The 26,097-nt window shown below is 54.0% G+C and overlaps 1 protein-coding gene and 1 long non-coding RNA gene across 2 annotated transcripts in view; both read right to left on the bottom strand.

The window, feature by feature from the left end:
- Positions 1-1,424: 1,424 nt before the first annotated feature.
- LOC115600469 lies at positions 1,425-5,109 on the bottom strand. Its single transcript, XR_003988993.1, has 3 exons — positions 4,935-5,109; positions 3,713-3,827; positions 1,425-2,197 (listed from the first exon to the last, which is right to left on the bottom strand). It is a non-coding gene; the product is annotated as an uncharacterized LOC115600469 (long non-coding RNA).
- A 3,628-nt stretch (positions 5,110-8,737) lies between these two features.
- LOC115599549 overlaps positions 8,738-26,097 on the bottom strand; it is a 53,816-nt gene continuing 36,456 nt past the window's right edge. The window contains exons 14-20 of the mRNA XM_030464079.1: positions 22,434-22,670; positions 17,889-18,810; positions 16,188-16,725; positions 11,726-14,698; positions 10,767-10,892; positions 9,443-9,596; positions 8,738-8,847 (exon numbers count right to left, since the gene is read on the bottom strand). Of these exons, the coding sequence (XP_030319939.1) occupies positions 8,738-8,847; positions 9,443-9,596; positions 10,767-10,892; positions 11,726-14,698; positions 16,188-16,725; positions 17,889-18,810; positions 22,434-22,670 (5,060 nt within the window). The remainder of the gene's footprint in view (positions 8,848-9,442; positions 9,597-10,766; positions 10,893-11,725; positions 14,699-16,187; positions 16,726-17,888; positions 18,811-22,433; positions 22,671-26,097) is intronic.

Below are 26,097 nucleotides of genomic sequence, written 5' to 3' on the forward strand. Positions count from 1 at the left end.
TCTCCTGCCCAGCTCGGCCAGGGAGGGACGTGGGGAAGGGCTGAGCCTTCCCTTCAGAGGAACCGGGGCTGTGACCGCATCTCGGTGACAAAGCTGCCGGGACTGCCCCCTCTTCCTCTCTCCCTTGCTTGGGGTTTTCAGCACTTCCCCTTCCCGGGGTTCCCGTTCGAGGAAATGTTGATCCAGCTGAACCCACCAGAACCTGGTTCTGGTTCTGGGGGTGTGTGTGGGGCTGGGGAAGTTCTCCCCTGCTTGGTGCTTCCTCCCTTGAGCTGCTGCGGGGCTGAGCAGCGGGAGAGCTCCCGGTGCAGGAGGAACATGAGATCCTGCAAATCCGAGCTGTTCCTGACATCCCCACCCTGCTCTGACCCCGCTGTTCCTGAGGATGGGAAGGACGAGAATGTGGATCCATCCATCAGCCTCAAAACCCTGTGCGGGTAGAGCCTCCCTTCTGCTTTTCTTCCTTAGAGAATCATGGAATGGGTTGGATTGGAAGGGACCCCAAAGCTCATCCAGTCCCAACCCCCTGCATGGGCAGGGACACCTCCCACCAGCCCAGGGGGCTCCAAGCCCCATCCAACCTGACCTGAGACACTGCCAGGGATGGGGCAGCCACAGCTTCTGGGGGCAACCTGGGCAACCAGGGGCTCAGCACCCTCACCCCAAAGAATTTCTCCCTCCCTCCCTCCCCAAGAAAGAGAATCCTGGAATGGGTTGGCTTGGAAGAGAACTGAAAGCTCAGCTCATTCCAACCCCCCCTGCCATGGGCAGGGACACCTCCCTCCCAGATTGCTCCAAGCCCCATCCAACCTGGCTTTGAACACTGCCAGGGATGGGGCAGAGACTCTTTTCCTGGGCAACCTGGTTCTAAAGCTCAGCACCCTCACCCCAAACAAGTTCTCCCTCCCTGCCTGCCCAAGATCTCCTCTCCATCTCCCCTCTTGCAGCTGGAAACCCTTCCCCCTCGCAGGGTCCCATCCCTCCAGGCCCTTGTCCCAAGTCCCTCCCCAGCTTTCCTGGAGCCCCTTCAGGCACTGGAAGGTGCTCTAAGGTCTCCCCATTGCAGCCTTCTCTTCTCCAGCCTCAACACCCCCAACTCTCTCAGCCTGGCTCCAGAGCAGAGCTGCTCCAGCCCTCCCAGCAGCTCCAGGGCCTCCTCTGCACTGGCTCCAACAGCTCCGTGTCCTTCTGCTGCTGGGGACCCCAGAGCTGGACACAGCTTTACCCCAGGGGGGTCTCCCCAGAGCGGAGCAGAGGGGGACAACCCCCTCCCTGGGGAAGCAGCCCAGGACATGGGGGGGGATGATTTGGGGTGGGGTTGGGAGCAGCCAAACCTCTGGGGTTCTGCCCCTCTCCAGCGAGCAGCAGTACATGAAACTTTTTTTTTTTTTCTCTTTTTTTTATTACTGAAACTCTTTACATCCTGTACAGAACATCTTGCATACTTTTATTAAAATAAAAAACCAAAAACCAAAAACCCAGGACAGCCCTGCCCTCCACATCCATCCAGGAATGCAGCTCACACCAGCCTGGAACGCTGCACTTCACTCCTGACGTGGGGTTGTCCACCATAAATATGAACATTTTTGTCTCTTTTTTAGGGTTTTTTTTTTAACTATTTTTTGTTGTTTAACCCCCATCCCCTCAGCCATTTCCTTATTTACAACTTTTCCACTTGCTGGAACATTCCAGAGCCCCAGCAGTGTGACTGTACCAAGAGGCAACAACAAGGGTGACTTGAAATGTAGTGTAGAAATCACCCCCCCCAAAAAAAAACCCAAACAAACCAACCCCAAAATAAAAACCACATGAAAAAAAAAAGTTGCCTTTATTATCCTTGGTCTCGGATTGCTCCTCACCTTCAAGTAAACAGTAAATTATTTTGTTTGTTTATCAATTTCTTATTCCTATTCCTCCCAAGGTCAGCTGCACGTGAAAATCCATCCCAATAACTTAAAACGGGGTTAAAGTGGAAACAGCTTCAGTCCCATGTGCAACAGCTCAGGGGGGGAGCAGCAAATCCCTGGTTGGGATTGGAGTTCCCCACCTTTAAATAATTCCTATGTACAGAGAAGGAGAGCTGAGCAGCCCAACCCAACCCCACAGGTACCTCAGGGCCACCCCACTGAGGCCCAGGATGCCCCAAGTGGTTCCCTGGGAGCCCAGGAGGAGCTGAGCTCTGGTTCTGCTTCATCACCTGCAACACAAAGATGTGGCCCAGGTTATTCCTGGAATGGTTTGGGTTGGAAGGGACCTCAAAGCTCATCTAGTCCCAACCCCCTGCATGGGCAGGGACACCTCCCACCAGCCCAGGGGGCTCCAAGCCCCATCCAACCTGACCTGAGACACTGCCAGGGATGGGGCAGCCACAGCTTCTGGGGGCAACCTGGGCACCCAGGGGCTCAGCACCCTCAAACCAAAGAATTTCTCCCTCCCTCCCCAAGAAATAGAATCCTGGAATGGGTTGGGTCAGAAGAGAACTGAAAGCTCAGCTCATTCCAACCCCACTGCCATGGGCAGGGACACCTCCCTCCCAGATTGCTCCAAGCCCCATCCAACCTGACCTGAGACACTGCCAGGGATGGGGCAGCCACAACTTCCTTGGACAACCTGGGCCAGGCTCTCCCCACCCTCAAATTCAAGAATTTCCTCCCCATCTCCAACCTCAATCTCCCCTTTCTCTCCAAGTTTTAACCCATTTCCCTTCTCCTCTCCCTACCCCCCCGTGTCCAAAGCCCTCCCCCAGCTTTCTTGGAGCCCCTTCAGATATTGGAAGGTTGCTCTAAGCTCACCTGGGAGCCTCCTCTTCTCCAGGCTGAACAACCCCAAGCCCTCAGCCTGGCTTCCCAGGGAGGTGCTCAGCCCTCTGAGCATTTGAGTGGCTCTGCTCTGGACACCTTCCAGGAGCTCTGTGTCCTTCTGATGTTGGGGACTCCACAACTGGACACAGAGCTCCAGGTGGGCTCTCAGCAGAGCTTTCCTCCTCTCACTCTCATGGCTCCTACAGAGCTGCTCCAGTTCTGGTTTTGCTCCTTTCTCCTGAGCATGGAACCCCCCTGGCTGCAGCTTCAGGAATTGTCCCTGTGCATCAACAGAGCCAGAGCAGCTCATAGAATCACTGAACTGGTTTGGAATTGAAATGGTTCAGCCTGGACCTTAGGAAGAAGTTCTTCAGGAGGAGGGTGCTGAGACTCTGGAACAGATTGCCCAGAGAAGTTGTGGCTGCCCCCTCCCTGGAGGTGTTCAAGGCCAGGTTAGATGAGGCTTGGAGCAACCTGGGCTGGATGAGAGGTGTCCCTGGGCATGGAGCTTGGAGGAGATGAGCTCTGAGCTCCCTTCCTACCTCAACCATTCTGGGATTCATTCCATGAATTGTCCCAGAGGGAAAAGACCTCTAAGGTCATCAATCCAACCATCAATCCAACGCCCCCATGCCAACCCAACCATGTCCTGAAGTGCCACATCCAGATGTTTATGTGGACACCTCCAATGATGGGGACTCCCCCACCTCCCTGGGCAGCCCCTCCCAGTGCCTGACAGCTCTTCCAGTAACGAAATTATCCAGCAGATCCTGCAACCTCTGGGCAAGGTCCCAGCTCTGCTGCAGGAGCAGCTGGATCCCATTTCCCTGCCCTTCAGGAGAAAACCTGGGAGCCACTCCTGGACCTGGTTTTGGGGAGATCAGGAGTCCAACCCCCAGCTCCCCACTTACCAGCAGCTTCTTCTAAATGGAGCAGCCACTTTCTGTACCATCCCAGGGAAGGTGCTGACATCAGCCACCAGGATTCCTTTGCTCTCCAGCACCTCCCTGCTGGTGCTGGGCTTTGCTGCAAAGGAAGGAGAGGCACAGGAATTCAAGTGAGGTGGTTTGGAAAACATTCCCCAAATCCAACAACAGTTTTTTCTCTTCTGCAAACTCCAGGAGATGAACTCCAGCTTGGCAAGGAGCTTCAGCCCTGCCAGGTCCCACCTGGAACCCTCACACAGCCCAGGGTGCTCCAAGCCCCATCCAACCTGACCTGAGACACTGCCAGGGATGGGGCAGCCACAGCTTCTGGGGGCAACCTGGGCAACCAGGGGCTCAGCACCCTCACCCCAAAGAATTTCTCCCTCCCTCCCTCCCCAAGAAATAGAATCCTGGAATGGGTTGGCTTGGAAGAGAACTGAAAGCTCAGCTCATTCCAACCCCCCTGCCATGGGCAGGGACACCTCCCTCCCACATTGCTCCAAGCCCCATCCAACCTGGCTTTGAACACTGCCAGGGATGGGGCAGAGACTCTTTTCCTGGGCAACCTGGTTCTAAAGCTCAGCACCCTCACCCCAAACAAGTTCTCCCTCCCTCCCTCCCTGCCTGCCTGCCCAAGATCTCCTCTCCATCTCCCCTCTTGCAGCTGGAAACCCTTCCCCCTCGCAGGGTCCCATCCCTCCAGGCCCTTGTCCCAAGTCCCTCCCCAGCTTTCCTGGAGCCCCTTCAGGCACTGGAAGGTGCTCTAAGGTCTCCCCATTGCAGCCTTCTCTTCTCCAGCCTCAACACCCCCAACTCTCTCAGCCTGGCTCCAGAGCAGAGCTGCTCCAGCCCTCCCAGCAGCTCCAGGGCCTCCTCTGCACTGGCTCCAACAGCTCCGTGTCCTTCTGCTGCTGGGGACCCCAGATCTTGACACAGCTTTACCCCAGGGGGGTCTCCCCAGAGCGGAGCAGAGGGGGACAATCCCCTCCCTGGCCCTGCTGCTCACACTGCTGGGGATGCAGCCCAGGACATGGGGGGTTTGATGCCTCTCTTGAGCTCCATCCAATAAACCAGCTCACTCCATACCCACAGCTCAAATTCTAGCAGTAAAAGGAGCAAAACTGGGTGGTTCTTGTTCTTCCTACAACCTCCCACATCTATTTCAGATGTTGCTCAAGAGGTTTGAGAGTCCAGAGCCCATCCTTACCTGTGAGGTACACAGCAAACCTGGAGCTGATGTGCTGGACCTGCAGGTTCAACAGACATTTCATGTACTCAGATTCAGGGGATGACCTGGAGTCACAGGGGTGGTAGTGCAGCACCTCCAGCAGATCAGCTCCTTGGCATGACTGGAGGATCAAATGCTTCTTCTGGGAGTTGGGATCCACTCTGCCAGGAGAGGGGAAAGGTGAGGATGAGTTTCAGGATGAGGAGGGATGGTGAGCATAGAATGGGTGAGGTGGGAAGGGAGGTCAGAGCTCATCTCCTCCAAGCTCCATGCCCAGGGACACCTCTCATCCAGCCCAGGTTGCTCCAAGCCTCATCCAACCTGGCCTTGAACACCTCCAGGGAGGGGGCAGCCACAACTTCTCTGTTGTGGCAATCTGTTCCAGAGTCTCAGCACCCTCCTCCTGAAGAACTTCTTCCTCAGATCCAGGCTGAACCTCTTCTCCTGCACTTTCAAACCATTTCCCCTTCTCCTAGCACTGGACACTCTTCTGAAAAGTCCCTCTGCAGCCTTCCTGGAGGTTCCCTTCAGGGATTGGGGGGCAGCTCTAAGGTCCCCCTGGAGTCTGCACAATCCCAGCTCCTCAGCCTCTCCTCATGGCAGAGCTGCTCCAGCCCCTGCATCATCTTTGTGGCCTCCTCTGGACTCATCCCAACAGATCCATGTCCTTCTTCTGCTTGGGACAACAGATCTGGATGCAGGATTGGAGGTGGGGGTCTCCCAAGAGCAGAGCAGAGGCTGGGAATCCCCTCTCCTGATCTGCTGGCCATGCTCCTCTGGATGCATCCCAGGACAGGGTTGGATTTCTGAGCTCCAGGAGCACACTGCTGGCTCACGTTGAGCTTCTCACCAACCAACACCCCCAAATCCTTCTTTTCTCCACCCATTTTGTACCCATGGGATCTCCCTTTCCCCCAGGTGTCCTTCTTCCAGCCTCATGGGACCTCATCCACTCCCCCTCTGCACTAATGGAGGTGGGATGTGGGAAGTGTCACCACATGGATGTTGTGTGAAGCAGGAGAACAAAATGAGTCCTTGCTCCAGGCAGCTCTCCAGGACCTCAGGGCTCAGCATCCCCCTCATAGAGCCCACAGATGCCTCACAAGTGCCAGTGATGGAGCCCAAACTGCTCCCCGGTGGTGTCCCCTGTTGAGGCTGAGTCCTCACCTCCTCAGCCATGGGGAAACCCTGACCCCAACCTGCTCTGTCTGAACAACTTCAAATTCAATTCTTTGTGCTGTCTGAACCTGGAGAGGGTCTGGGATTTCCCCTCCTTGGCTGGAGCATTTTCTGCTACACTTTCCCATCTGTTGGCAGCTCCTTGCTGCTGAGCCACCCTGCCCAGGTAAGAAAGGCAAAATAAAAATCCCATTCCTCTCTGAGATGGGATGTGATAAAAGCTGGAGATGTCCATGGGTGTCACTGACTGCTTTGCTTCTCTTTTGTAAATGGCATCATTGACACCCTCACCTCCTTGGGAAGAACCTGAATTAGCAGCAAACAGCAGCAGGAGAAGTTCTGCTTCCCCTGGGTTTGATTAAGGGATGAGGAAGGGACTTGAGCATCTGTGCTGGGAAGAAAGAGTGAGAGGCCTGGGGCTGTTGAGGCTGGAGAAGAGAAGGCTGAGAGGGGATGTGCTGAATGTCCATCAGTAGCTGAGGGGTGGGGGGCAAGAGGAAGGGGCCAATCTCTTTTTGGGGGTGGGCAGGGAGAGGCCAAGGAAGACTGGGTTGAAGGGAGAAGAGAGGAAGTTGCAGCTCAGCATGAGGAGAAAGTTGTTGAGGGTGAGGCTGAGGGAGCCCTGGCCCAGGCTGCCCAGAGAGGTTGTGGAGTCTCCTTCTCTGGAGCCTTTCCAAACCCCCCTGGCTGTGTTCCTGTGTGGGCTGCCCTGGGGGGGGATCCTGCTGGGGCAGGGGGGTTGCACTGGGGCATCTCCAGAGCTCCCTTCCCATCCCTGACATCCTGTGGTTCCATGACTCCACCTCAGTAACAAACTGTTCTTACATCTTCTGCATCTCATTTGAGTACAAACACCCCTTGTAGTGGGACTCTTGGGCTTTCTGATCTCCCTTGCAACCCTTAACATTCTGTGATTTTAGGATTCTCCATGCTCCTCAGGACACTTTGGTTCCTCTCCCACATTTGAAACCCAGAAGCCCAAATCCCTCCCCCAGCTCAGGTACAGAATGAGGCAAAGAAACAGTGGGGAGATGGTGGAGGAAGAGAGAGACTCAGGAAAGGACCTTCAGATCCTGGAGGGTGAGTGTGGAGGAGCTGGGCTGAGCTGGTGGGAGGGCAGCTCAGTTTGCAGGGGCAACTTTTGGAGTGTGACATCTCTGCCTCTCCTCAAGCCCCTTGCAGGGGGGAAAAACCTCCTGGAGATCCTGCAGGGTGCAAGGGGCAGCTGCCAGAGCTCTGCCTCATCCATGATGGATGGAGTTGGAGTTGGGCTGATTCCAACGGGATGAGGTTCAACATTCCAAGGGCCGGGTCCTGCACTTTGGCCACAACAACCCCATGGGGAGCTCCAGGCTGGGGACAGAGTGGCAGAAAGGGACCTGGGAGTCTGGATTGCCAGGAAGCTGAACAGGAGCCAGCAGTGTGCCCAGGTGGCCAAGAAGGCCAATGGCATCCTGGGCTGGATCAGGAACAGCGTGGCCAGCAGGTCCAGGGAAGGGATTCTGCCCCTGTGCTCAGCTCTGGTGAGGCCACAGCTTGAGTCCTGTGTCCAGTTCTGGGCCCCTCAGCCCCTCAGGAAGGAGATTGAGGTGCTGGAGTAGGTCCAAAGGAGGCAACTGGGCTGGGGAAGGGACTGGAGCACAGATCCTCTGAGGAGAGGCTGAGGGAGCTGGGGGTGTTGAGGCTGGAGAAGAGGAGGCTCAGGGGAGACCTCATCACTCTCTGCAACTCCCTGAAAGGAGGTTGGAGCCAGGGGGGGGTTGGGCTCTTTTCCCAGGCAACTCTCAGCAAGACAAGAGGGCAGGGTCTCAAGTTGTGCCAGGGGAGGTTTAGGTTGGAGATTCGAAAGAATTTCTTTCTGGAGAGGGTGATCAGGCATTGGAATGGGCTGCCCAGGGAAGTAGTGGATTCTCCGTGTCTGGAGATCTTTCCAAAGAGCCTGGATGTGGCACTGAGTGCCATGGGCTGGGAACTGCAGTGGGAGTGGATCAAGGGTTGGACTTGATGATCTCTGAGGTCCCTTCCAACCCAGCCAATTCTATGATTCTATGATTCTATGATGTGCATGAGACAAACAGAATCCCAGAATATTTGGGTTGGAAGAGACCTCCCAGCTCATCCAGTCCAACCTTTGACCAACACCATAATCAACTCCTAAACCATGTCCTTAAGGACCAGGTCCAAATGCCTTTTAAATCCCTCCAGGGATGCAAACATTCCAGGCCACCTGATTCTCTCCAGGTTCTGTGTCCTGCTGCTCCATCTCTTTGAGGTTTTAAAAAAAATCAGAACTGTCAGTTTGACCTCCTCTGTGGCTGGTGTTGGATTCATGGTTGGGCTTGATGATCTGAGGGGCCTTTTCCAGCCCAGATGGTTCTAAATGGGGAGTTCTGGTAATTCCAAACTCCAGGCACGTGTTCTCTCATTAAGAAGAAAAATTCTTGTTAAGAAAACCTTAAAATTCCTCTTGTAAAAGGCCAGAAGTCAACCAGAGGCCCCTCACTCACCCCATGTCCCTGCACTGAGTGTAGATTTTACACCATCCTGGGGGGGAAGGTGGTGATGAGGGGAGCAGGGACAAGGAAACCCCCACTGCAGAGCTCTCACCTGATTTCTTCTCTGAGCTTCTTGCTCTCCCTGTAGTGCAGGAACCACTTCCACCTCCCACTCCTGTTCAGCTTCTCCAGCACCTTCACCACCTCTTTCAGCTGGCCTGAGGAGACACCAAGAGCCCCAAGGTACTCAAGGGTGGAAAAGGAGTTTTCTGGGGGTCCCTGGCCCATCTTGGGCCACTTGAGGCTGCTCAGGGCTTTTTCCAGGTGAGGTCTGAGCATCTCCAAGGATGGAGACTCAAAGCATGGGTGGAGAAACTGGCATCACACCCTAATGTTTGAACTGTGCATTTTTTCCTCCTCCTCTCTGAAAGGAAAAGTGCAACTTGTCCCTGTCACCTTGTCCCACCACCCTGTGTCACCAGGAGGTGGCTCCATCCTCTCTGCCCCTTCCCATTAGGGAGCTGGAGACAGCAACAAGGTCTCCCCTTTGTCCCCCCTTCTCCTGGCTGAACATCCTTGTACAAGCCCTGCCCCAGATCCTCCCCATCCTGGTGGCCCTTGATGGACTTTTAGATGTTTTTTTAGGGGTCCTACTCTGGATCCACAATCCAGGTGGGGCTTGAGGGGAAGAATTGCCCCCAGATCCACACACTAAAGCAGGAGCAGAGCTCAGAGCTGGCCAATTCCTGGAAGGTGCCAGGAAAGCTGGGGATAAGGAAGGAGCTGACACCAGAGGCTTGGAACCAGACTCACCCAGTGTCACCATTTCCAGCACCTCCTTGTCTGACACCATGAAGCCACCAGTGTGAAACAGCTCCTGGTACATCTGGCTTGTTACATCTTCAGGGTTGTCCACCCCAGCAAACACCACGTTGGGACAGTGCTTCAGCTTCAGCAAACATGGGACCTGCTCAAAAGTAAGACATGGGAGAGCTTGAAGCTCCTGGGACACCCAGGGAACCCTTCCTGTCCTCTGTCTGCACCACCCCAATGCTTCTGACCCCAAAGCCTGACCCCAAAGCAGCAGAAGGTGACAGGGGAGCCACCAGCAGCTCAGTCTGCTGCATTGGAGTCCCCAAGCCAAAGCCTGGCTGAGCTGCTCCATGCCATGGGGTGAGCCCAGCTTGACTCCTCTGAGCTTGGCTACTCCAAGGGATGTTACTCAGAGCTCAAAAGGGGAGAAAGAAGAAAAGGAACTGACAGGGTTTGTGTTTTGGGGGGACACCACCTGGTTTTAGCCTCTCCTTCTTCTTTCAGTGGAGACAAGGGGGCATCCACAGACAAATCATAGAATGTCAGGGGTGGGAAGGGAGCTCTGGAGATGCCCCAGTGCAACCCCCCTGCCCCAGCAGGATCCCCCAGGGAACACATCCTGTTGCACTGGGGCATCTCCAGAGCTCCCTTCCAACCCTTCACATTTTTTGGTTCCATGAAATCCCCATCCCTGGAGGTATCAAAAACCCAAGTGGCACTTTGGGACATGGTTTAGTGGTGGGGTTGGGTTGGGAGTTGATGACCTTAAGAGGTCTTTCCCAGCCTTAATGATTCTGTGTCAACCCCTGTGGTTTGTAGCTCCTCTCATGGTGATTTTTATGGTCACCACCATGTTTTACACCACGAGGACATCACTGGGAGCCTGCAGGCTGTGGGGCAGCAACATCCCAGATCCCAACCCAGACCTCCAGCACTAAATGTCTTCAGGTCCTTCAGCTGCTGCTGTTCCAACCATCTGGGGAACCATTTGGGGCTCCCTCAGCCTCACCCTCAACAACTTTCTCCTCATGCTGAGCTGCAACTTCCTCTCTTCTCCCTTCAACCCAGTCTTCCTTGGCCTCTCCCTGGCCACCCCCAAAAAGAGATTGGCCCCTTCCTCTTGCCCCCCACCCCTCAGCTACTGATGGACATTCAGCACATCCCCTCTCAGCCTTCTCTTCTCCAGCCTTAACACTCCCCGGGCCTCTGACTTTCAAATCTGAAGCTCTTTAAACTGTAAACATTTTTAAAAACCCCTTTCAAACAGATCCTGACATGAAAAATACTGTTAAAAAACCCAAAGAAGGTCAGACTCAAGCCTCACATTGTGGATGTGGGAGGAAATGTCCTCATTCCTGATGACAAGGAGCAGCCTCTCAGTGTCGGAGCGTTTGGCTTGGCAGAAGCTCAGAGGTTCCATCTCCACAAAACCTTCTTTCTTCAGCAAGGTCTGGAAAAGAAATGGTTGGAGATGATCTTTCCAAGACTGGTGCCACACTTCTGGCACACAGATGTTTGGAGAGAGGAAGAAGAAGCAGGAAAATCAACCCCAAGGTGACTGGGGGAGCAGCCCAAGGTGTTCCTCTACCACTAAACCATGGTGTGCTCCAGCCAGAGGAGGAGGAAGCAGCAAATTGACCTTTGTTGGTAAAAAAACCTTCTAGGAAACCTGAGCACCTCACTGTCCCATGCACAGCACCTCTTTGGTGCTATTTTGGAGCAGGAAATCCTCCTGTGTTATCACCCTCTCTGAGTTTCCAGCCCTTTAATGCCAGCTCAAGCTGGGAGAGGTGGAGTTCGGGATTCTCCTGCATGACCTCCAAGCTCTTTAGGCCCAGGGGATGTTCAACTGATACAAGAAGAAGAAGAAATTGCTTCAAATTGTGCCCAGGGGAGGTTTAGATTGGATATGAGGAAAAATTTCTCTCTGGAAAGGGTTGTCAGGGCCTGGCCCAGGGTGCCCAGGGCAGGGCTGGAGTCCCCATCATCCCTGGAGGGGTTTCAGAGCCCTTGGGATGTGGGGATGAGGGACATGGGGTGGGGTGGCCTTGGCAGGGCTGGGTTAATGTTGGACTTAGTGATCTTAAAAGACCTTTTCCAACCCAAACAACCCCATAATTCTAATTTCTGGTGGTGGGAGGAGCTGAGGTGGCTCCTGCCTCACCCAGCACCTTGTCCCACCATCCTCAACTCTCACCTAAGGGCCACCCAGAGCCATCCAGGCAGGACCCAGCTCTTCCCTTCACTGTTGCCAAGAAAAGTCCAGGCAGGACCAGCTCTTACCTTCACCCTTGCAAAGAAAGGTTCCTCACTTGTCTCCACCAGGTAGAAGAAGATCCCAGAGTGGCCCATGGCCTCCTTGGCCACTCCTTGCAGGCGGAACCTCAGCGTCCTGCACAGCTCCACCATCATCTCCTCCAGGGCAGCCACCTTCTCAGGGAGGGCCACCCGTGTCCCCTCCTCCCCTGTGACCTTTCTGTGTGTTGGGACCACCCTTCCCCTCTTAAGCTCAGCCTCAGCCCTGCTCAGCATCACCCTGTGGAGCTCAGCACACTCGTCCAGGATGAGGGAGATGTCCCCCCCCGAGTCCTTCAGCTTCTTGGGGTATCTGAGCTTGCTGAGGTGGAAGGGATCTGAGTGACCCTGGGAGGGGTTTTGGGGTCTGGTTCTGCTCCTCTTGTCACAGAGGGTGGTGTCCTGCCAGGGGGTATAGGGGTCCCCACAGCAGCTGCTTTGTCCCTGCCAGCCGAGCCCGCTCAGCCAGGTGTCTGAGGGCAGGATTGTCACCTGCAAGGGGCTCCTGCTCCCTGGGGACAGTGGGGTGGGGTCTTCTCGCCCAGGTGACATCCCCTGGGGAGGGAAGTCTTTTGGGAAGATGCTTTTGGAGGTAGAAAGAGGTGCTTGCCCACTCCTTAGGGTTTCTTTTAGCTTATAGTGGAAACGGAGGCACTCCATGTCCAGGGTGTGCTGGGTGATTTCTTCAAACCCCTTCCAGGTCCTCATCAGTGACCTGAACAAATGAGACTGTCCCCTCCTGTGGCTCTTTGAGGGCTCCAGCTGCTTTTCCATCTTTTCCTGGGTTTTTCTGGTGATCAGGAAGTTGTGGTAGTCCTTGAGGACCCCCTGGCTGTCCCTGATGTTGATGTAGGGGGGAATGTGGCTGCTGATGGCCCAGGGACAACTCCAGTGCTCACTGCACCCCTCCAGCTGCTCCAGGCTGCTGCAGGAGGTGTCACACAGAGTCCTGGCACCTCCAGCATCCATGGTGGAGAAGCTTCTGGCTGTCTGCAGAGCCCCCAAGGTCCCCCCCACATATTCCTCCTCTGAATCACTGGAGAAAAACTCCAAGAGATCACCAGAGTCTTTGCCAGGGAGCTGCTTTGCCCTTGGGAGAACATCTGGAATGTCCTCAGTGTCCCCAAGCTCTGGGATTTCTCCAGAGAACCCCCTGGGTGGGTCTGATGGGGTCATTGGGGTGGGGAGAGGGGGGATTCCTTCCTCTCCCACCTCCATGCAGCTGTGGTGCAGACCAACAAACTCCTCAGATCCCTCTTGCTTGCCACCAGCCAGCTCCAAGTCCTCTGCTGGAAAAGGACTGGGAAAAGGGACACTGCTTCCTTCTTCCAAATCTTCAGGAAGGTGGAATTCCTTCTCCTGGCTCCCTCCTGGGCTCCCAGGGGTGGGGCAGGATCCTGGGGAATCCTCTGGAGCTGGATTCACACCAGGAGAGAGGATTTTGAGGTGCAGACCAAGGGCTGAGTTTGTTCTGAGACCAGGTGGAGAAGGTGGCACCAACCTGAGGTCACCTGGTGCCAGGACATTGCTGGGGGAGGTCTCTGCTGCCTCTCCATGGCACCACCCTGGGTCTTTTCCCACTTTTTCTGCACATTTGGGCTTCAAGGAGCCACCCAGGCTCAATTCTGGAGCAGTTCCTTGCTGGGAGGACTTCCCATGGTGGCACAGGGCTGCCCCCACCTTGCTTTGCTGTGACAATTTGGGGAGGGGGTCTGTGTCACCACCAGGAGGGAGAAGATCCTGCTGGGGGGGAGAATTAGGAGCTGAGTCCCCATGGGCAGGTGGGGATGGGCTGTTTGGGGAGCTGGGGGTGTTCTTGGGGTGTTCCTTTGTGGCAGAGAGCTCCTCCCTCACCCAGGAGGAGGCTTCTAATTCCAGGAGGTGTTCAAGAGAGGTTTCTGGGTTCTCCTGGGGTGTGACAACCACCCTCTCCACGTTCATTCTGTCACTCCTGGGGGACTCCTCTAGAACAAGGCACAAATCATCACTCTCCTCAGTTTCAGAGTCATCTGCCAGGGCTGTGAAGTCAAAGATGAAGCCCCGGCCACCCTCTGAGGACTCTTCCAGCACATCCCTGGGGTTGGTAGAAGGGCTGCTCCCCTCTTCTTCCACCAAACCTTTGTCCCCTCCTTGGTTTGGGTCATCACTGCTCAGAAAAGTGAGGTGAGCACAAACATCACCTCCAGACCTTTGGGAAAGGCTCCTTCCCAGGTCACTCTGTGATGGAGATTGGATGCTTGCCACGGCCTCCTGGTCCAGGATCTGTCCAGGATCTGTCAGTCCATCCAGGGATGTCAGGCAGACAGAGCTGGAGTCAGGGGAGAAGGTTGGGGACAGTCCCTGGCTGCATGGTGACTCCAGAACTGCTGCTCCAGCAGCTTCACTCCCAGGAGGAGTCCAACTTCCTGCAGAGGGCGCCCAAACATTGTCCTTCTGCTCTCCAGGAACACGAAAATCCTTTGGAGATTCCCAATTCCCTGGTTTATGCTCCCTGGGATCATGCTCAGTGTTGGCATCATCACCTTCAGAAAACACTGAACCACAAGGCCCCAGGACCTCACTTCCATGCCCAGAATCCTCTTTTTCTCCCTTTTCCAACTCTTCCTCCCCTTTTTCTGAATGTCCAAATGGGTCTGGTGACTCCTTCCCTTCCCCATCATCAGCCTTCTCACTTTTGGGATGTGCTTCCAAGGGCATGGAATCACTGGTGGACCCATCCTTGACCTCTGTGCAGTTTCCAGCATCTCCCATGCTCTCCAGGTCCTCAGGGGGGCCAGGACCACCCCCTGACCCTGCTGCCCATCTGCTCTCCTGCTGCTCTCCATTTCCAGTTGGGGAATCTTTCCAGGGAACTGTGCTGGAATTTGGGGTTGTGTTTTCCCTGCTCAGAGCAGCTTGGGGCTTGCAGGTGGCACTGGGGTCATTGGTAGCATCTGGAAGTTCCTCCTTGGGTGGCTCCTCCTGAAAAAGAACAATTCAGAAGTTAAAATTCCTCTGCTCTGGGTGGGAACCCCCCTGGGGTAAAGCTGTGTCCAGCTCTGGGGTCCCCAGCAGCAGAAGGACACGGAGCTGTTGGAGCCAGTGCAGAGGAGGCCCTGGAGCTGCTGGGAGGGCTGGAGCAGCTCTGCTCTGGAGCCAGGCTGAGAGAGTTGGGGGTGTTGAGGCTGGAGAAGAGAAGGCTGCACCGGGGAGACCTTAGAGCACCTTCCAGTGCCTGAAGGGGCTCCAGGAAAGCTGGGGAGGGACTTGGGACAAGGGCCTGGAGGGATGGGACCCTGCGAGGGGGAAGGGTTTCCAGCTGCAAGAGGGGAGATGGAGAGGAGATCTTGGGCAGGCAGGGAGGAAGGCAGGGAGGGAGAAATTGTTTGGGGTGAAGGTGCTGAGCTTTAGAACCAGGTTGCCCAGGAAAAGAGTCTCTGCCCCATCCCTGGCAGTGTTCAAAGCCAGGTTGGATGGGGCTTGGAGCAATCTGGGAGGGAGGTGTCCCTGCCCATGGCAGGGGGGTTGGAATGAGCTGAGCTTTCAGTTCTCTTCCAAGCCAACCCATTCCAGGATTCTATTTCTTGGGGAGGGAGGGAGAGAGAAATTCTTTGGGGTGAGGGTGCTGAGCTCCTGGGTGCCCAGGTTGCCCCAAGTAGTTGTGGCTGCCCCATCCCTGGCAGTGTCTCAGGTCAGGTTGGATGGGGCTTGGAGCAAAGGAGGTTGAGAGGAGACCTTCTGACTCTCTGCAACTCCCTGAGATGAGGTTGGAGCCAGGGGGGATTGTTCTCTTCTCCCAAGGAACAAGTGATAGGACAAGAGGGAATTGCCTCAAGGTGGCCAGGGGAGGTTTGGATTGGATATTGGAAAAGCTTTCTTCACTGAAAGGGTTGTCAGAGCCTGGGCCTGGCTGCCCAGGGAAGTGGTGGAGTCCCCATCCCTGAAGGTGTTTTAAAGCTCTGTCGATGTGGTGCTGAGAGATGTGGCTTAGCACTGGACTTGGTGCAGTTGGGTAAATGGTTACACTTAAAGCTCTTTGCCAACAAAATGATTCTGCACAGAATCCCAGAATGGGTGAGGTGGGAAGGGAGCTCAGAGCTCATCTCCTCCAAGCTCCATGCCCAGGGACACCTCTCCTCCAGCCCAGGTTGCTCCAAGCCTCATCCAACCTGGCCTTGAACACCTCCAGGGAGGGGGCAGCCACAACTTCTCTGTTGTGGCAATCTGTTCCAGAGTCTCAGCACCCTCCTCCTGAAGAACTTCCTCCTCAGATCCAGGCTGAACCTCTTCTCCTGCACTTTCAAACCATTTCCCCTTCTCCTAGCACTGGACACTCTTCTGAAAAGTCCCTCTGCAGCCTTCCTGGAGGTTCCCTTCAGGGATTGGGGAGTTCAGATGTAAAATATTCTGGGTGTAAAAGAAAAAAAAAGGTGTCTGGTAGATTCAAATCCCCTAAACCCCAAATTCTTACCATAGTGATGGCTGAGACATCCTGCAAGTGTTCTTCAGGATTCACCCCTGGCTGCCTGGCTCCCACAGGAAGGGTCTCAGCAGCACGTTCAGCAAGCAAAAGGCTCTCAGGACAGCTTGTGGAGGAAGGCTCTTCCTCCTCCTCACAGGGTAGCTCCCCTGAAGAAGATGATACAGTACTATCAACAACACCACGAGTCCCATCAGCATCAGTCTGAGAGTCTGCAGGGCTCTCCTCTGGCTGGAAAGGTCCCTGGTGTCTTGTGCTGCAATCCAGAGAACTGCTGGGAGTCTGGTCAGGGTCTGACCCAGAGTCTGCAGGGCACGTCTCCAACCCAAACCAGTCCTCACCATCATCACTGAACTCAAGGCAGTCCCCAGTGGTGTTGATGGAGACAAATTTCTCAGGGTTGCTGTGCTCCACCACCTTCCTTGTGCTGCTCAGGAGTTTGCTGGGTTTGCTGTAGAAGAGAGCTACCCACATGTGAAGGATCAGCTTCATCTCTTCCACATCATCAGGCAGATCAGGGTCCCAGGGCCTGGCAGGAAAAGCAAACACAGCCTGAAACATCTTCAACCTCCCTCTGGTTGATCAGCACCAGGGAACTCATCTCCTGGTTCCACTACAACCTGAACCTCCAGCCCCATCCAACCTGACCTGAGACACTGCCAGGGATGGGGCAGCCACAACTTCCTTGGACAACCTGGGCCAGGCTCTCCCCACCCTCAAAGTCAAGAATTTCCTCCCCATCTCCAACCTCAATCTCCCCTTTCTCTCCAAGTTTTAACCCATTTCCCTTCTCCTCTCCCTAACCCCTGTGTCCATAGCCCTATCCTCTTTGGGTATGAGTGTGTGCTGACAGTTTTGGTGCCTCAGTTCTTCAATCAAAATCCTTCCTTTCAAACTCCCCCTCAGAACAAGGGAGTTCTGCCACGGGGCTGCAACTGTTTGACATGGAGGAAAAAAAATATCCCATTGTTTTTTTTACCTCCTGGGTTGAGTGCATTTTAGAGACCAACTCAAAGCCAATCTTGCTGTTGAGGTGATGTCCTCACAAATCTGGAGCATTTTAAACATCCAGGTCCTCCTGCATTTGCCTCCTTTGAAGATGATGGAATTGTGGAATGGTTTGGGTTGGGAGAGACCTGAAGGATCATCCAGTTCCAACCCCCTGCATGGGCAGGGACACCTCCCACCAGCCCAGGGGGCTCCAAGCCCCATCCAACCTCACCTGAGACACTGCCAGGGATGGGGCAGCCACAACTTCCTTGGACAACCTGGGCCAGGCTCTCCCCACCCTCAAATTCAAGAATTTCCTCCCCATCTCCAACCTCAATCTCCCCTTTCTCTCCAAGTTTTAACCCATTTCTCTTCTCCTCTCCCTACCCCCCCGTGTCCAAAGCCCTCCCCCAGCTTTCTTGGAGCCCCTTCAGATATTGGAAGGTTGCTCTAAGGTCACCTGGGAGCCTCCTCTTCTCCAGGCTGAACAATCCCAAGCCCTCAGCCTGGCTTCCCAGGGAGGTGCTCAGCCCTCTGAACATTTGAGTGGCTCTGCTCTGGACACCTTCCAGGAGCTCTGTGTCCTTCTGGTGTTGGGGACTCCACAACTGGGCACAGAGCTCCAGGTGGGGTCTCAGCAGAGCAGAGCAGAGGGGGAGAATCCCCTCCCTTGACTTTCTCTCCCTGTTGCTTTTGACTCACCCGTGCAGCGCTCGGATGACAGTTTTCTCCAGGGCATCATTGGTGTACCTGCTGTCCAAATGGAAGAGATACTCTGCCTCCCACTTACAGGTCACCTTCAGGGACTCATCACACAGGCTGATGGTGTGGGACTTGCTGAAGTCCTCTTTCAACCTGGGGGAGAGCAAACCTCTCCTGTTCCTCATGGTGACAGCCTCGAAGGGCCGCTGGTGCTGGGCACTGTCCTGCTGGTGGCGGAAGGGTAGGACCTTCCCAACAAGAGGTCCTGCCCTGCTGTTCCTTGTCCCATTTCTGGAGGGTGCTGGGCTATGGTAGGGAGCACCTCTGGGATACAAGCTCTTCTTTGATGTCTCAGGCATGAGTGAGGCATAGGAGTGCTCAGCAGAAATGAAGGAGTGCTTGTTCACCTCGGCAGCTTCTTGAACCTCTCGTGGAGGAACCTCAGGAGGTTTTGTAGGGCTGGTGCTCACATTGTTCTTCCTGCTGGAAATCCCAGGGTTTTTCTCCTTGGTGGCCAAGTTGTTGGAGTCTATTTGATCAGCAGGAGGAAGCTTCTGGGTGGGTGATGCTTTGCCAAGAGAGGTGACTCCCTTTGCCAGCTTGCTCATCCTGTGGTATTCGTGATCGGAAGCGGCGCGCGAGGATTTGGGTTTGCCCTGACCCTGCTCCTCCTTCACGGAGTCATTGGAGGGGCTGTGGGACATGGCCACCATCCCATTGTCCCTAGGGATCAAAAATGGAATACAAGAACCCAGAGCCAGATCAGCCAGCAAGTTCAGGGCATGGGATTCATAGTTGTTCCCCTTGACATCGAAACAGAGATAAGCGACCCCGGGAGGGCAAACCTCACTGGTTTGGCCATCTGCTCCATGGGGTTGGGAAGAAACTTCACTTGGGAGGGCAAAGGATGGCTCCTTCCACTCTGTATGGAAAAAAAAAAGCACAAAAAATGTCAAGGAATAAGTCATAGAATCACAGGAGGTTAAAGGTTGGAAGGGATCTTTGGAGATCATGTAGTGGAAGGGACCTCTGGTGATCATCTCGTCCAAACTCCCCTCCCAGGAGGCTGAGCTAAAAGGAGATGAAATGAAGCAGAAAAAAATGAGCTGGACTCCAGAAGGGCTTCAAAGATGGCTTGGCAGGAAAAAGGTGTTCCTCCAACATGGAATTTTCATTTAAAAAAACCCAAAAATACCTCTGTGATCACACTACAAAACCACCTGCACAGCTGCTACAAAAAGTTCCAAGAGTTGGTATCTAATGGACTTCAGGAAGGGGTTTTAGCCTCAAAAATAAAAGGCAGAGGATCCAGAGTGAACCAAAATACTTTTGGCCTCTACACAGAGTAGTTTTGCCATGAGAAATCCAAGCAGGGACACCTCAGGTGCTCCCTTAATCCTTTTTGATTTTTTGTTGAGTTTTGAGTGTTTCCGTTTTTCTCAGATAAATCCTTTCAATAATCCACAGCTACAAAACACACCCCACCCCCCAAAAAAGCCCTCTAAAAACCAGAGAAAAGCCACCTTGCCCTCACTCTTCCCCCTAAACACCCTCTCAAGAAGAGAACCTTCCCCTGAGCTGGACCTCAGAGCACAGGCAGAAACCTGGTGGGTCCCAAAGGCACTCAGAGCACACATTAAAAAATGTCCATGAAGTTTTTTGCCTTAAAAAAACATTTCTCCCCATGGCTCAAGGCAAATCTTAGTAAAACCAGGATGATGTCACTGAACAAGGTTAAGGCTTTCTGTTAAAAAAACAACACATAAAAACCCCCAACTCTTCAGGTGAAACTTTAATAAACCACATCTGTGCTTCAGTCCTACGTGGGACATTGAATTTTTTTTTTAGAAATTAAATTGGGAAAAATTTTTTTCCTCTGAGGGTGGGGAGAGCCTGGCCCAGGTTGTCCAAGGAAGTTGTGGCTGCCCCATCCCTGGCAGTGTCTCAGGTCAGGTTGGATGGGGCTGGGAGCACCCTGGGCTCCTGGGAGGTGTCCCTGCCCATGCAGGGGGTTGGAACTGGATGATCTTTAAGGTCCTTTCCAACCCAAACCATTCCATGATTCTATTTCCTGGGCAGAAATTGTTTGGGGTGAGGGTGCTGAGCTTTAGAACCAGGTTGCCTAGGAAAAGAGTCTCTGCCCCATCCCTGGCAGTGTTCAAAGCCAGGTTGGATGGGGCTTGGAGCAATGTGGGAGGGAGGTGTCCCTGCCCATGGCAGGGGGGTTGGAATGAGCTGAGCTTTCAGTTCTCTTCCAAGCCAACCCATTCCAGGATTCTATTTCTTGGGGAGGGAGGGAGGGAGAAATTCTTTGGGGTGAGGGTGCTGAGCCCCTGGGTGCCCAGGTTGCCCCCAGAAGCTGTGGCTGCCCCATCCCTGGCAGTGTCTCAGGTCAGGTTGGATGGGGCTTGGAGCAGCCTGGGCTGGTGGGAGGTGTCCCTGCCCATGCAGGGGGTTGGGACTGGATGAGCTTTGAGGTCCCTTCCAACCCAAACCATTCCATGATTCTATGACAAATGGTTTTGGGGTCTATCTCCAACTGAGCTATAAAAGCCCCAAGTGCTGTTCCAGGGAGTGTTTCAGAGCTGCACAAACCAGGGGCATTTGGATCTCCTTGCATCCAGTGTCCATCAGGATGCCCAAAGATGGGAGAACTTCAGTCCTTCCATCAGCTGATTTAACTGACCCACTTGGGGGGTTCTGACCCTGCAGAAGGGGACAGGGCTGAAAGGACCCAGATGACAGAAACCTGACCCAAGCACAGCCCTCACACAGATTATCCTGGGGATAAATTTCCCAGGATTGCTGTGGTTGCCCCATCCCTGGCAGTGTCTCAGGTCAGGTTGGATGGGGCTTGGAGCACCCTGGGCTGGTGGGAGGTGTCCCTGCCTATGCAGGGGGTTGGGACTGGGTGATCCTTAAGGGCTCTCCCAACCCAAACCTTTCCATGATTCTATGAGAAGTGCCTTGTGAGAAACAGAAATTGAGTATTTCCTAATGCTAAACACTCTGATTTTGCCTTTTTAGCAGTTTCTGGCATTCAGCTGGACCCATCTGACGCTCTGCCCATGTGACAGCACTGCCAAGAACCTCTCTGGGATCCCCCATGGGATGAGGGCAAGGAGGGGTGGCTTTAGGTAATGCTCATGATGATGAGAAGTGCTCCATGTCAGGCAGACATGACCCCAAAAAGACTAAGAAAAAAGAAATTCTTTTTAGAACAACTGCATTTGCAATGAAATGGACTGAAAATGGAGGCAGATTCTGGCTACAAGCAGAAGTCAGAATGCTCCAGCCATGTCCCAAGGCAGTTTCAGAGCTCAAAAGTTAAAACTCAAAGTCTTGTAAACAATTATAGAATCATGGAATGGTTTGGGTTGGAAGGGACCTTAAAGTTCATCCAGTCCCAACCCCCTGCATGGGCAGGGACACCTCCCACCAGCCCAGGGGGCTCCAAGCCCCATCCAACCTGACCTGAGACACTTTTGGCCCAGCAGCTATCCAGGGATGCAAACTGGTGGCTAAGGGAAGGACTCAGAAGTGAGGATTTAGATTGGATATTTGGAAGAAATTCTTTAATGAAAGAGTGGTCAGGAATGGGAACTGGCTGCCCAGAGAAGTGGTGAAATCTTCTGCTCTGCCCTGGGGAGAGCACCCCTGGAATCCTGGCTCCAGTTTGGGGCTCCCCAGTTGAGGAGAGACTGGGATCTACTGGAGAGAGGCCAAGGGAGAGGTGGGAGGGTGAGGAAGGGACTTGAGCATCTGTGCTGGGAAGAAAGAGTGAGAGGCCTGGGGCTGTTGAGGCTGGAGAAGAGAAGGCTGAGAGGAGATGTGCTGAATGTCCATCAGTAGCTGAGGGGTGGGGGGCAAGAGGAAGGGGCCAATCTCTTTTTGGGGGTGGCCAGGGAGAGGCCAAGGAAGACTGGGTTGAAGGGAGAAGAGAGGAAGTTGCAGCTGAGCATGAGGAGAAAGTTGTTGAGGGTGAGGCTGAGGGAGCCCTGGCCCAGGCTGCCCAGAGAGGTTGTGGAGTCTCCTTCTCTGGAGCCTTTCCAAACCCCCCTGGCTGTGTTCCTGTGTGGGCTGCCCTGGGGGGGGATCCTGCTGGGGCAGGGGGGTTGCACTGGGGCATCTCCAGAGCTCCCTTCCAACCCTTCACATTTTTTGGTTCCATGAAATCCCCATCCCTGGAAGTATCAAAAACCCAAGTGGCACTTTGGGACATGGTTTAGTGGTGGGGTTGGGTTGGGAGTTGATGACCTTAAGAGATCTTTCCCAACCTTAATGATTCTGTGTCAACCCCTGTGGTTTGTAGCTCCTCTCATGGTGATTTTTATGGTCACCACCATGTTTTACACCACGAGGACATCACTGGGAGCCTGCAGGCTGTGGGGCAGCAACATCCCAGATCCCAACCCAGACCTTCAGATTTAAGTGTCTTCAGGTCCTTCAGCTGCTGCTGTTCCAACCATCTGGGCAGGAGCTGATTGGGATATTAGATGGATCAGCTTTTAAAGGAAAGGCTTCCCCAGGGAACTGAGCTCTTACCACTTGCAGCTTGCTTTTTGGCTTGAGGTTTGGAGGAGCTGTTAGCCACACTTTTTAGCATCTTACTTTTCACTGGATTGACGATGATGTCAGCAACAGGAACCTTTTTCATGTCTGGGCTCTTCAGGACCTTTGATCTCTTTGTTTCCAAGCCAGGATTCTCAGGAGCTGAAGTTTCCTTCTGGAGAGGCTCAGATTGGGGTTTGTGCACGAATTCTGCAGACAGGACTTCTGCACCTGGCACAAAGTAAAGGGAGGGCATTTGTTTTGCTTTGAGACATATCCAGGTTAAAAAGGAGTAAGTGGACCAGAAAATAGTTTGGGCTGGAAGGAAGCTTACAGCTCATCCAGTTCCAACCCCCTGCACGGGCAGGGACACCTCCCACCAGCCCAGGGGGCTCCAAGCCCCATCCAACCTGACCTGAGACACTGCCAGGGATAGGGCAGCCACAGCTTCTGGGGGCAACCTGGGCAACCAAGGGCTCAGCACCCTCACCCCAAACAATTTCTCCCTCCCTCCCTCCCCAAGAAATAGAATCCTGGAATGGGTTGGCTTGGAAGAGAACTGAAAGCTCAGCTCATTCCAACCCCCCTGCCATGGGCAGGGACACCTCCCTCCCAGATTGCTCCAAGCCCCATCCAACCTGGCTTTGAACACTGCCAGGGATGGGGCAGAGACTCTTTTCCTGGGCAACCTGGTTCTAAAGCTCAGCACCCTCACCCCAAACAATTTCTCCCTCCCTCCCTGCCTGCCCAAGATCTCCTCTCCATCTCCCCTCTTGCAGCTGGAAACCCTTCCCCCTCACAGGGTCCCATCCCTCCAGGCCCTTGTCCCAAGTCCCTCCCCAGCTTTCCTGGAGCCCCTTCAGGCACTGGAAGGTGCTCTAAGGTCTCCCCATTGCAGCCTTCTCTTCTCCAGCCTCAACACCCCCAACTCTCTCAGCCTGGCTCCAGAGCAGAGCTGCTCCAGCCCTCCCAGCAGCTCCAGGGCCTCCTCTGCACTGGCTCCAACAGCTCCGTGTCCTTCTGCTGCTGGGGACCCCAGAGCTGGACACAGCTTTACCCCAGGGGGGTCTCCCCAGAGCGGAGCAGAGGGGGACAATCCCCTCCCTGGCCCTGCTGCTCACACTGCTGGGGATGCAGCCCAAGACATGGGGGGTTTGATGCCTCTCTTGAGCTTCTCCTCACCCCACACCTCCAAGTCCTTTTCCTCAGGGCTGCTCTCCAGCCATTCTCCACCCAGATTTCTGCCCCCACCCCTGGGCAGAACCTTGCACTTGGCCTTGTTAAACCTCATGAGGTTCATTTTGTTCCACTTCTCCAGCTTGCCCAGGTCCCTCTGGGTGACATCCTCCCCTCCCAACATTTGTTCTCCACCCTTCAGCCTGATGTCATATGCAGAAGGGCTGAGGTTTCACCCAACCCCACTGTCTGTATCACTCATGATGATTTTAAACACTGCTGTTCCCAGGACAGAGCCCTGAGGGTCACCCCTTGTCACTGCTCTCCATCTGGCCATCCATGCAGCCATCCTGGATATTGTAAAATGTCCCATTAAGGAATGCTGAAGAACTGCTCTAGGTGTGACTGGCAGCAGAGCAGTCTTTAGGGACTTGATTCATGCATCTGACCTTGCAGATGGGTTTGGTAGTGATGCAAATCCTCAGTCAGCTGTTAATAAAAATGAAGCATCACTCTTTAAGCTGATTAAAATCCTGCTCTCCTGACCTAGAGTTCTCTGGGAATCAGTCACTCCAACCTGCCTGGCACACTTGTGCCTTCAGGGTACATTTTTACCTCTCCAAGAAGCATGCAAGAACCTCTCCCAGCTCCACCAGCCCCATCCCTCAGGCAATGTGACCCAGTACAGAGCTTGTGAATCAGAGGTGACTCCAGCCCATGGTAAGCAGACACCATGCCAGCTGCTCCTACTTCTGCTCTGCATGGATGCACTTTTGGGGTGGTTTTGGCTCCTCTTCATCACCAAGGATGAGATTCACCTTATGTTAGAGAGACCCTGAGTGTCTCTGGGGTTAGGGTTGGGGTAGACACTCAAGGTGGCTCAAAAGACTCAGCCCATCCTTGGCAGGGAGAGACAGGAATGGACCAGTGGGATCCTGACTGAAATCCCTTGTCATAGCACTGGGCTCCTTCCCAAGTTGAAAGAGAAACTGTGGAGACATCACCACAAAGCAATTTGGGTGCTCTCAGGAGGTGTCTGCTTGCTTTGGGCATCTAGGAAGACAGTGAGGGGACAAAACTGCTTGTGTTCCCTCAGACTCCTGTCTGGATACCCTGAGGAAGTAGGGAGGGAGTTGGTGGTGTTCATCTGGATGATGGACAACATCATCTCCAGAGGTCCCTTCCAGTTCTGGGCCTCTGGGAAGTGGGTCCCAGTTATTCAGCACTGTCCTGGTTTGGGCCAGGATAAAGGTGATTTTCTGTCTTGTGCTTTCAGCTCAGTCTCTTGTCAGGAGCTGCACTTGCTGAAATTCACAGCAAGTTTCTCAGGCAGTGTCTGCTGCTGGGACTGATCCCACTCCATGGTTAGAGTTACTGCTAGAGACTGGGCTGCAGAGCCAAGGACACTGCTCAGCTCTGAGCAACATTTGGCCCTCCAAAAGGAGAAAAGGAGTCAAGAGGTCACACCTGAAACCCTCCTGTGGGGAGGAACAGACAAGAGAAATGACCAGAATTGACCAAACAGAGGATTCCATCCCATCCACCTCATCCTCAGGAGAAATTGGAGGCATCCCCAGGCTCAAAGCCCTTCCTGCTTCCCCTTCTTCCCCTCTCCCTCTTTGCTTCAGCATCCTGGGAGGATTCCATCCCTTCCTCTGCCTCTGCTCCTGATCCATCCCAGCCTGAATCTGTGTGTTCCTGCCTCCAGCTCCCAACTGCTCCTGAGCCCAGGATTCCAGCCTGGACTTTCCCAGGGCTGCCCTGCAGCCTCAGTGGGGATGGGAGAGTTCTTGGGGGAAAGGGGGGAGGAACCTGGGATCAATTTTCCTGTAGATTTGTATAGATTTAGTCATTTTTCCTATTTCTCATTCCTGTTCCATTAAAGCTGTGTAGTTTAGTTCCCAACCCATCAGTCTCTCTCCCTTATTCTCTCTCCTTTCTTTATCAGGGAGCAGAGAGAGATTAATAGACAGCATCTGGCACTCAGTTTAATTGCCAGGGCAGTGTTAAACCCTGACAAGCACTTACCTCTTTTCCTTCTGTGGGGAAACTGCAAATTGGCCAGTTTCAGCATGGGCTCATTGGAAGTGGCTGTCAGCCCTGGCTTTTTAGGGAAAGAGAAAGCAATGTTAATTTGTTTCTTGGCTGCTTTCCCATTCCTCTCACTGTCCCCCACAGGATGCATCTGCATCTTCAGGGGCTCCCATTTCTTTCTGGTGCTGGTCTCAAGAGTTTGGGTGGATTTCCTCCTGCTCTGCTGCACCCACAGCTTGCTGGAGGAGTTGATGTCTTTTGTGGAGCCATCATCTCTCTGGACCACTGAATGCTTTGGCTTTCCACGTCTGACTTGGATTCCCACTGATGTCTTGGAAGGAGGAGGCTTCTGGGAGGAAATTTCCTTGGGAGGAAGAGCTGAGGAAAAGCCCACTTTGCAATCAGGCCCTGAATTGTAACAAGGAGGCTGAGCTGCCCCAGTCAAACA

Source organism: Calypte anna, chromosome 1 (genome assembly GCF_003957555.1).
Source record: "Calypte anna isolate BGI_N300 chromosome 1, bCalAnn1_v1.p, whole genome shotgun sequence".
NCBI lineage: Eukaryota > Metazoa > Chordata > Aves > Apodiformes > Trochilidae > Calypte > Calypte anna.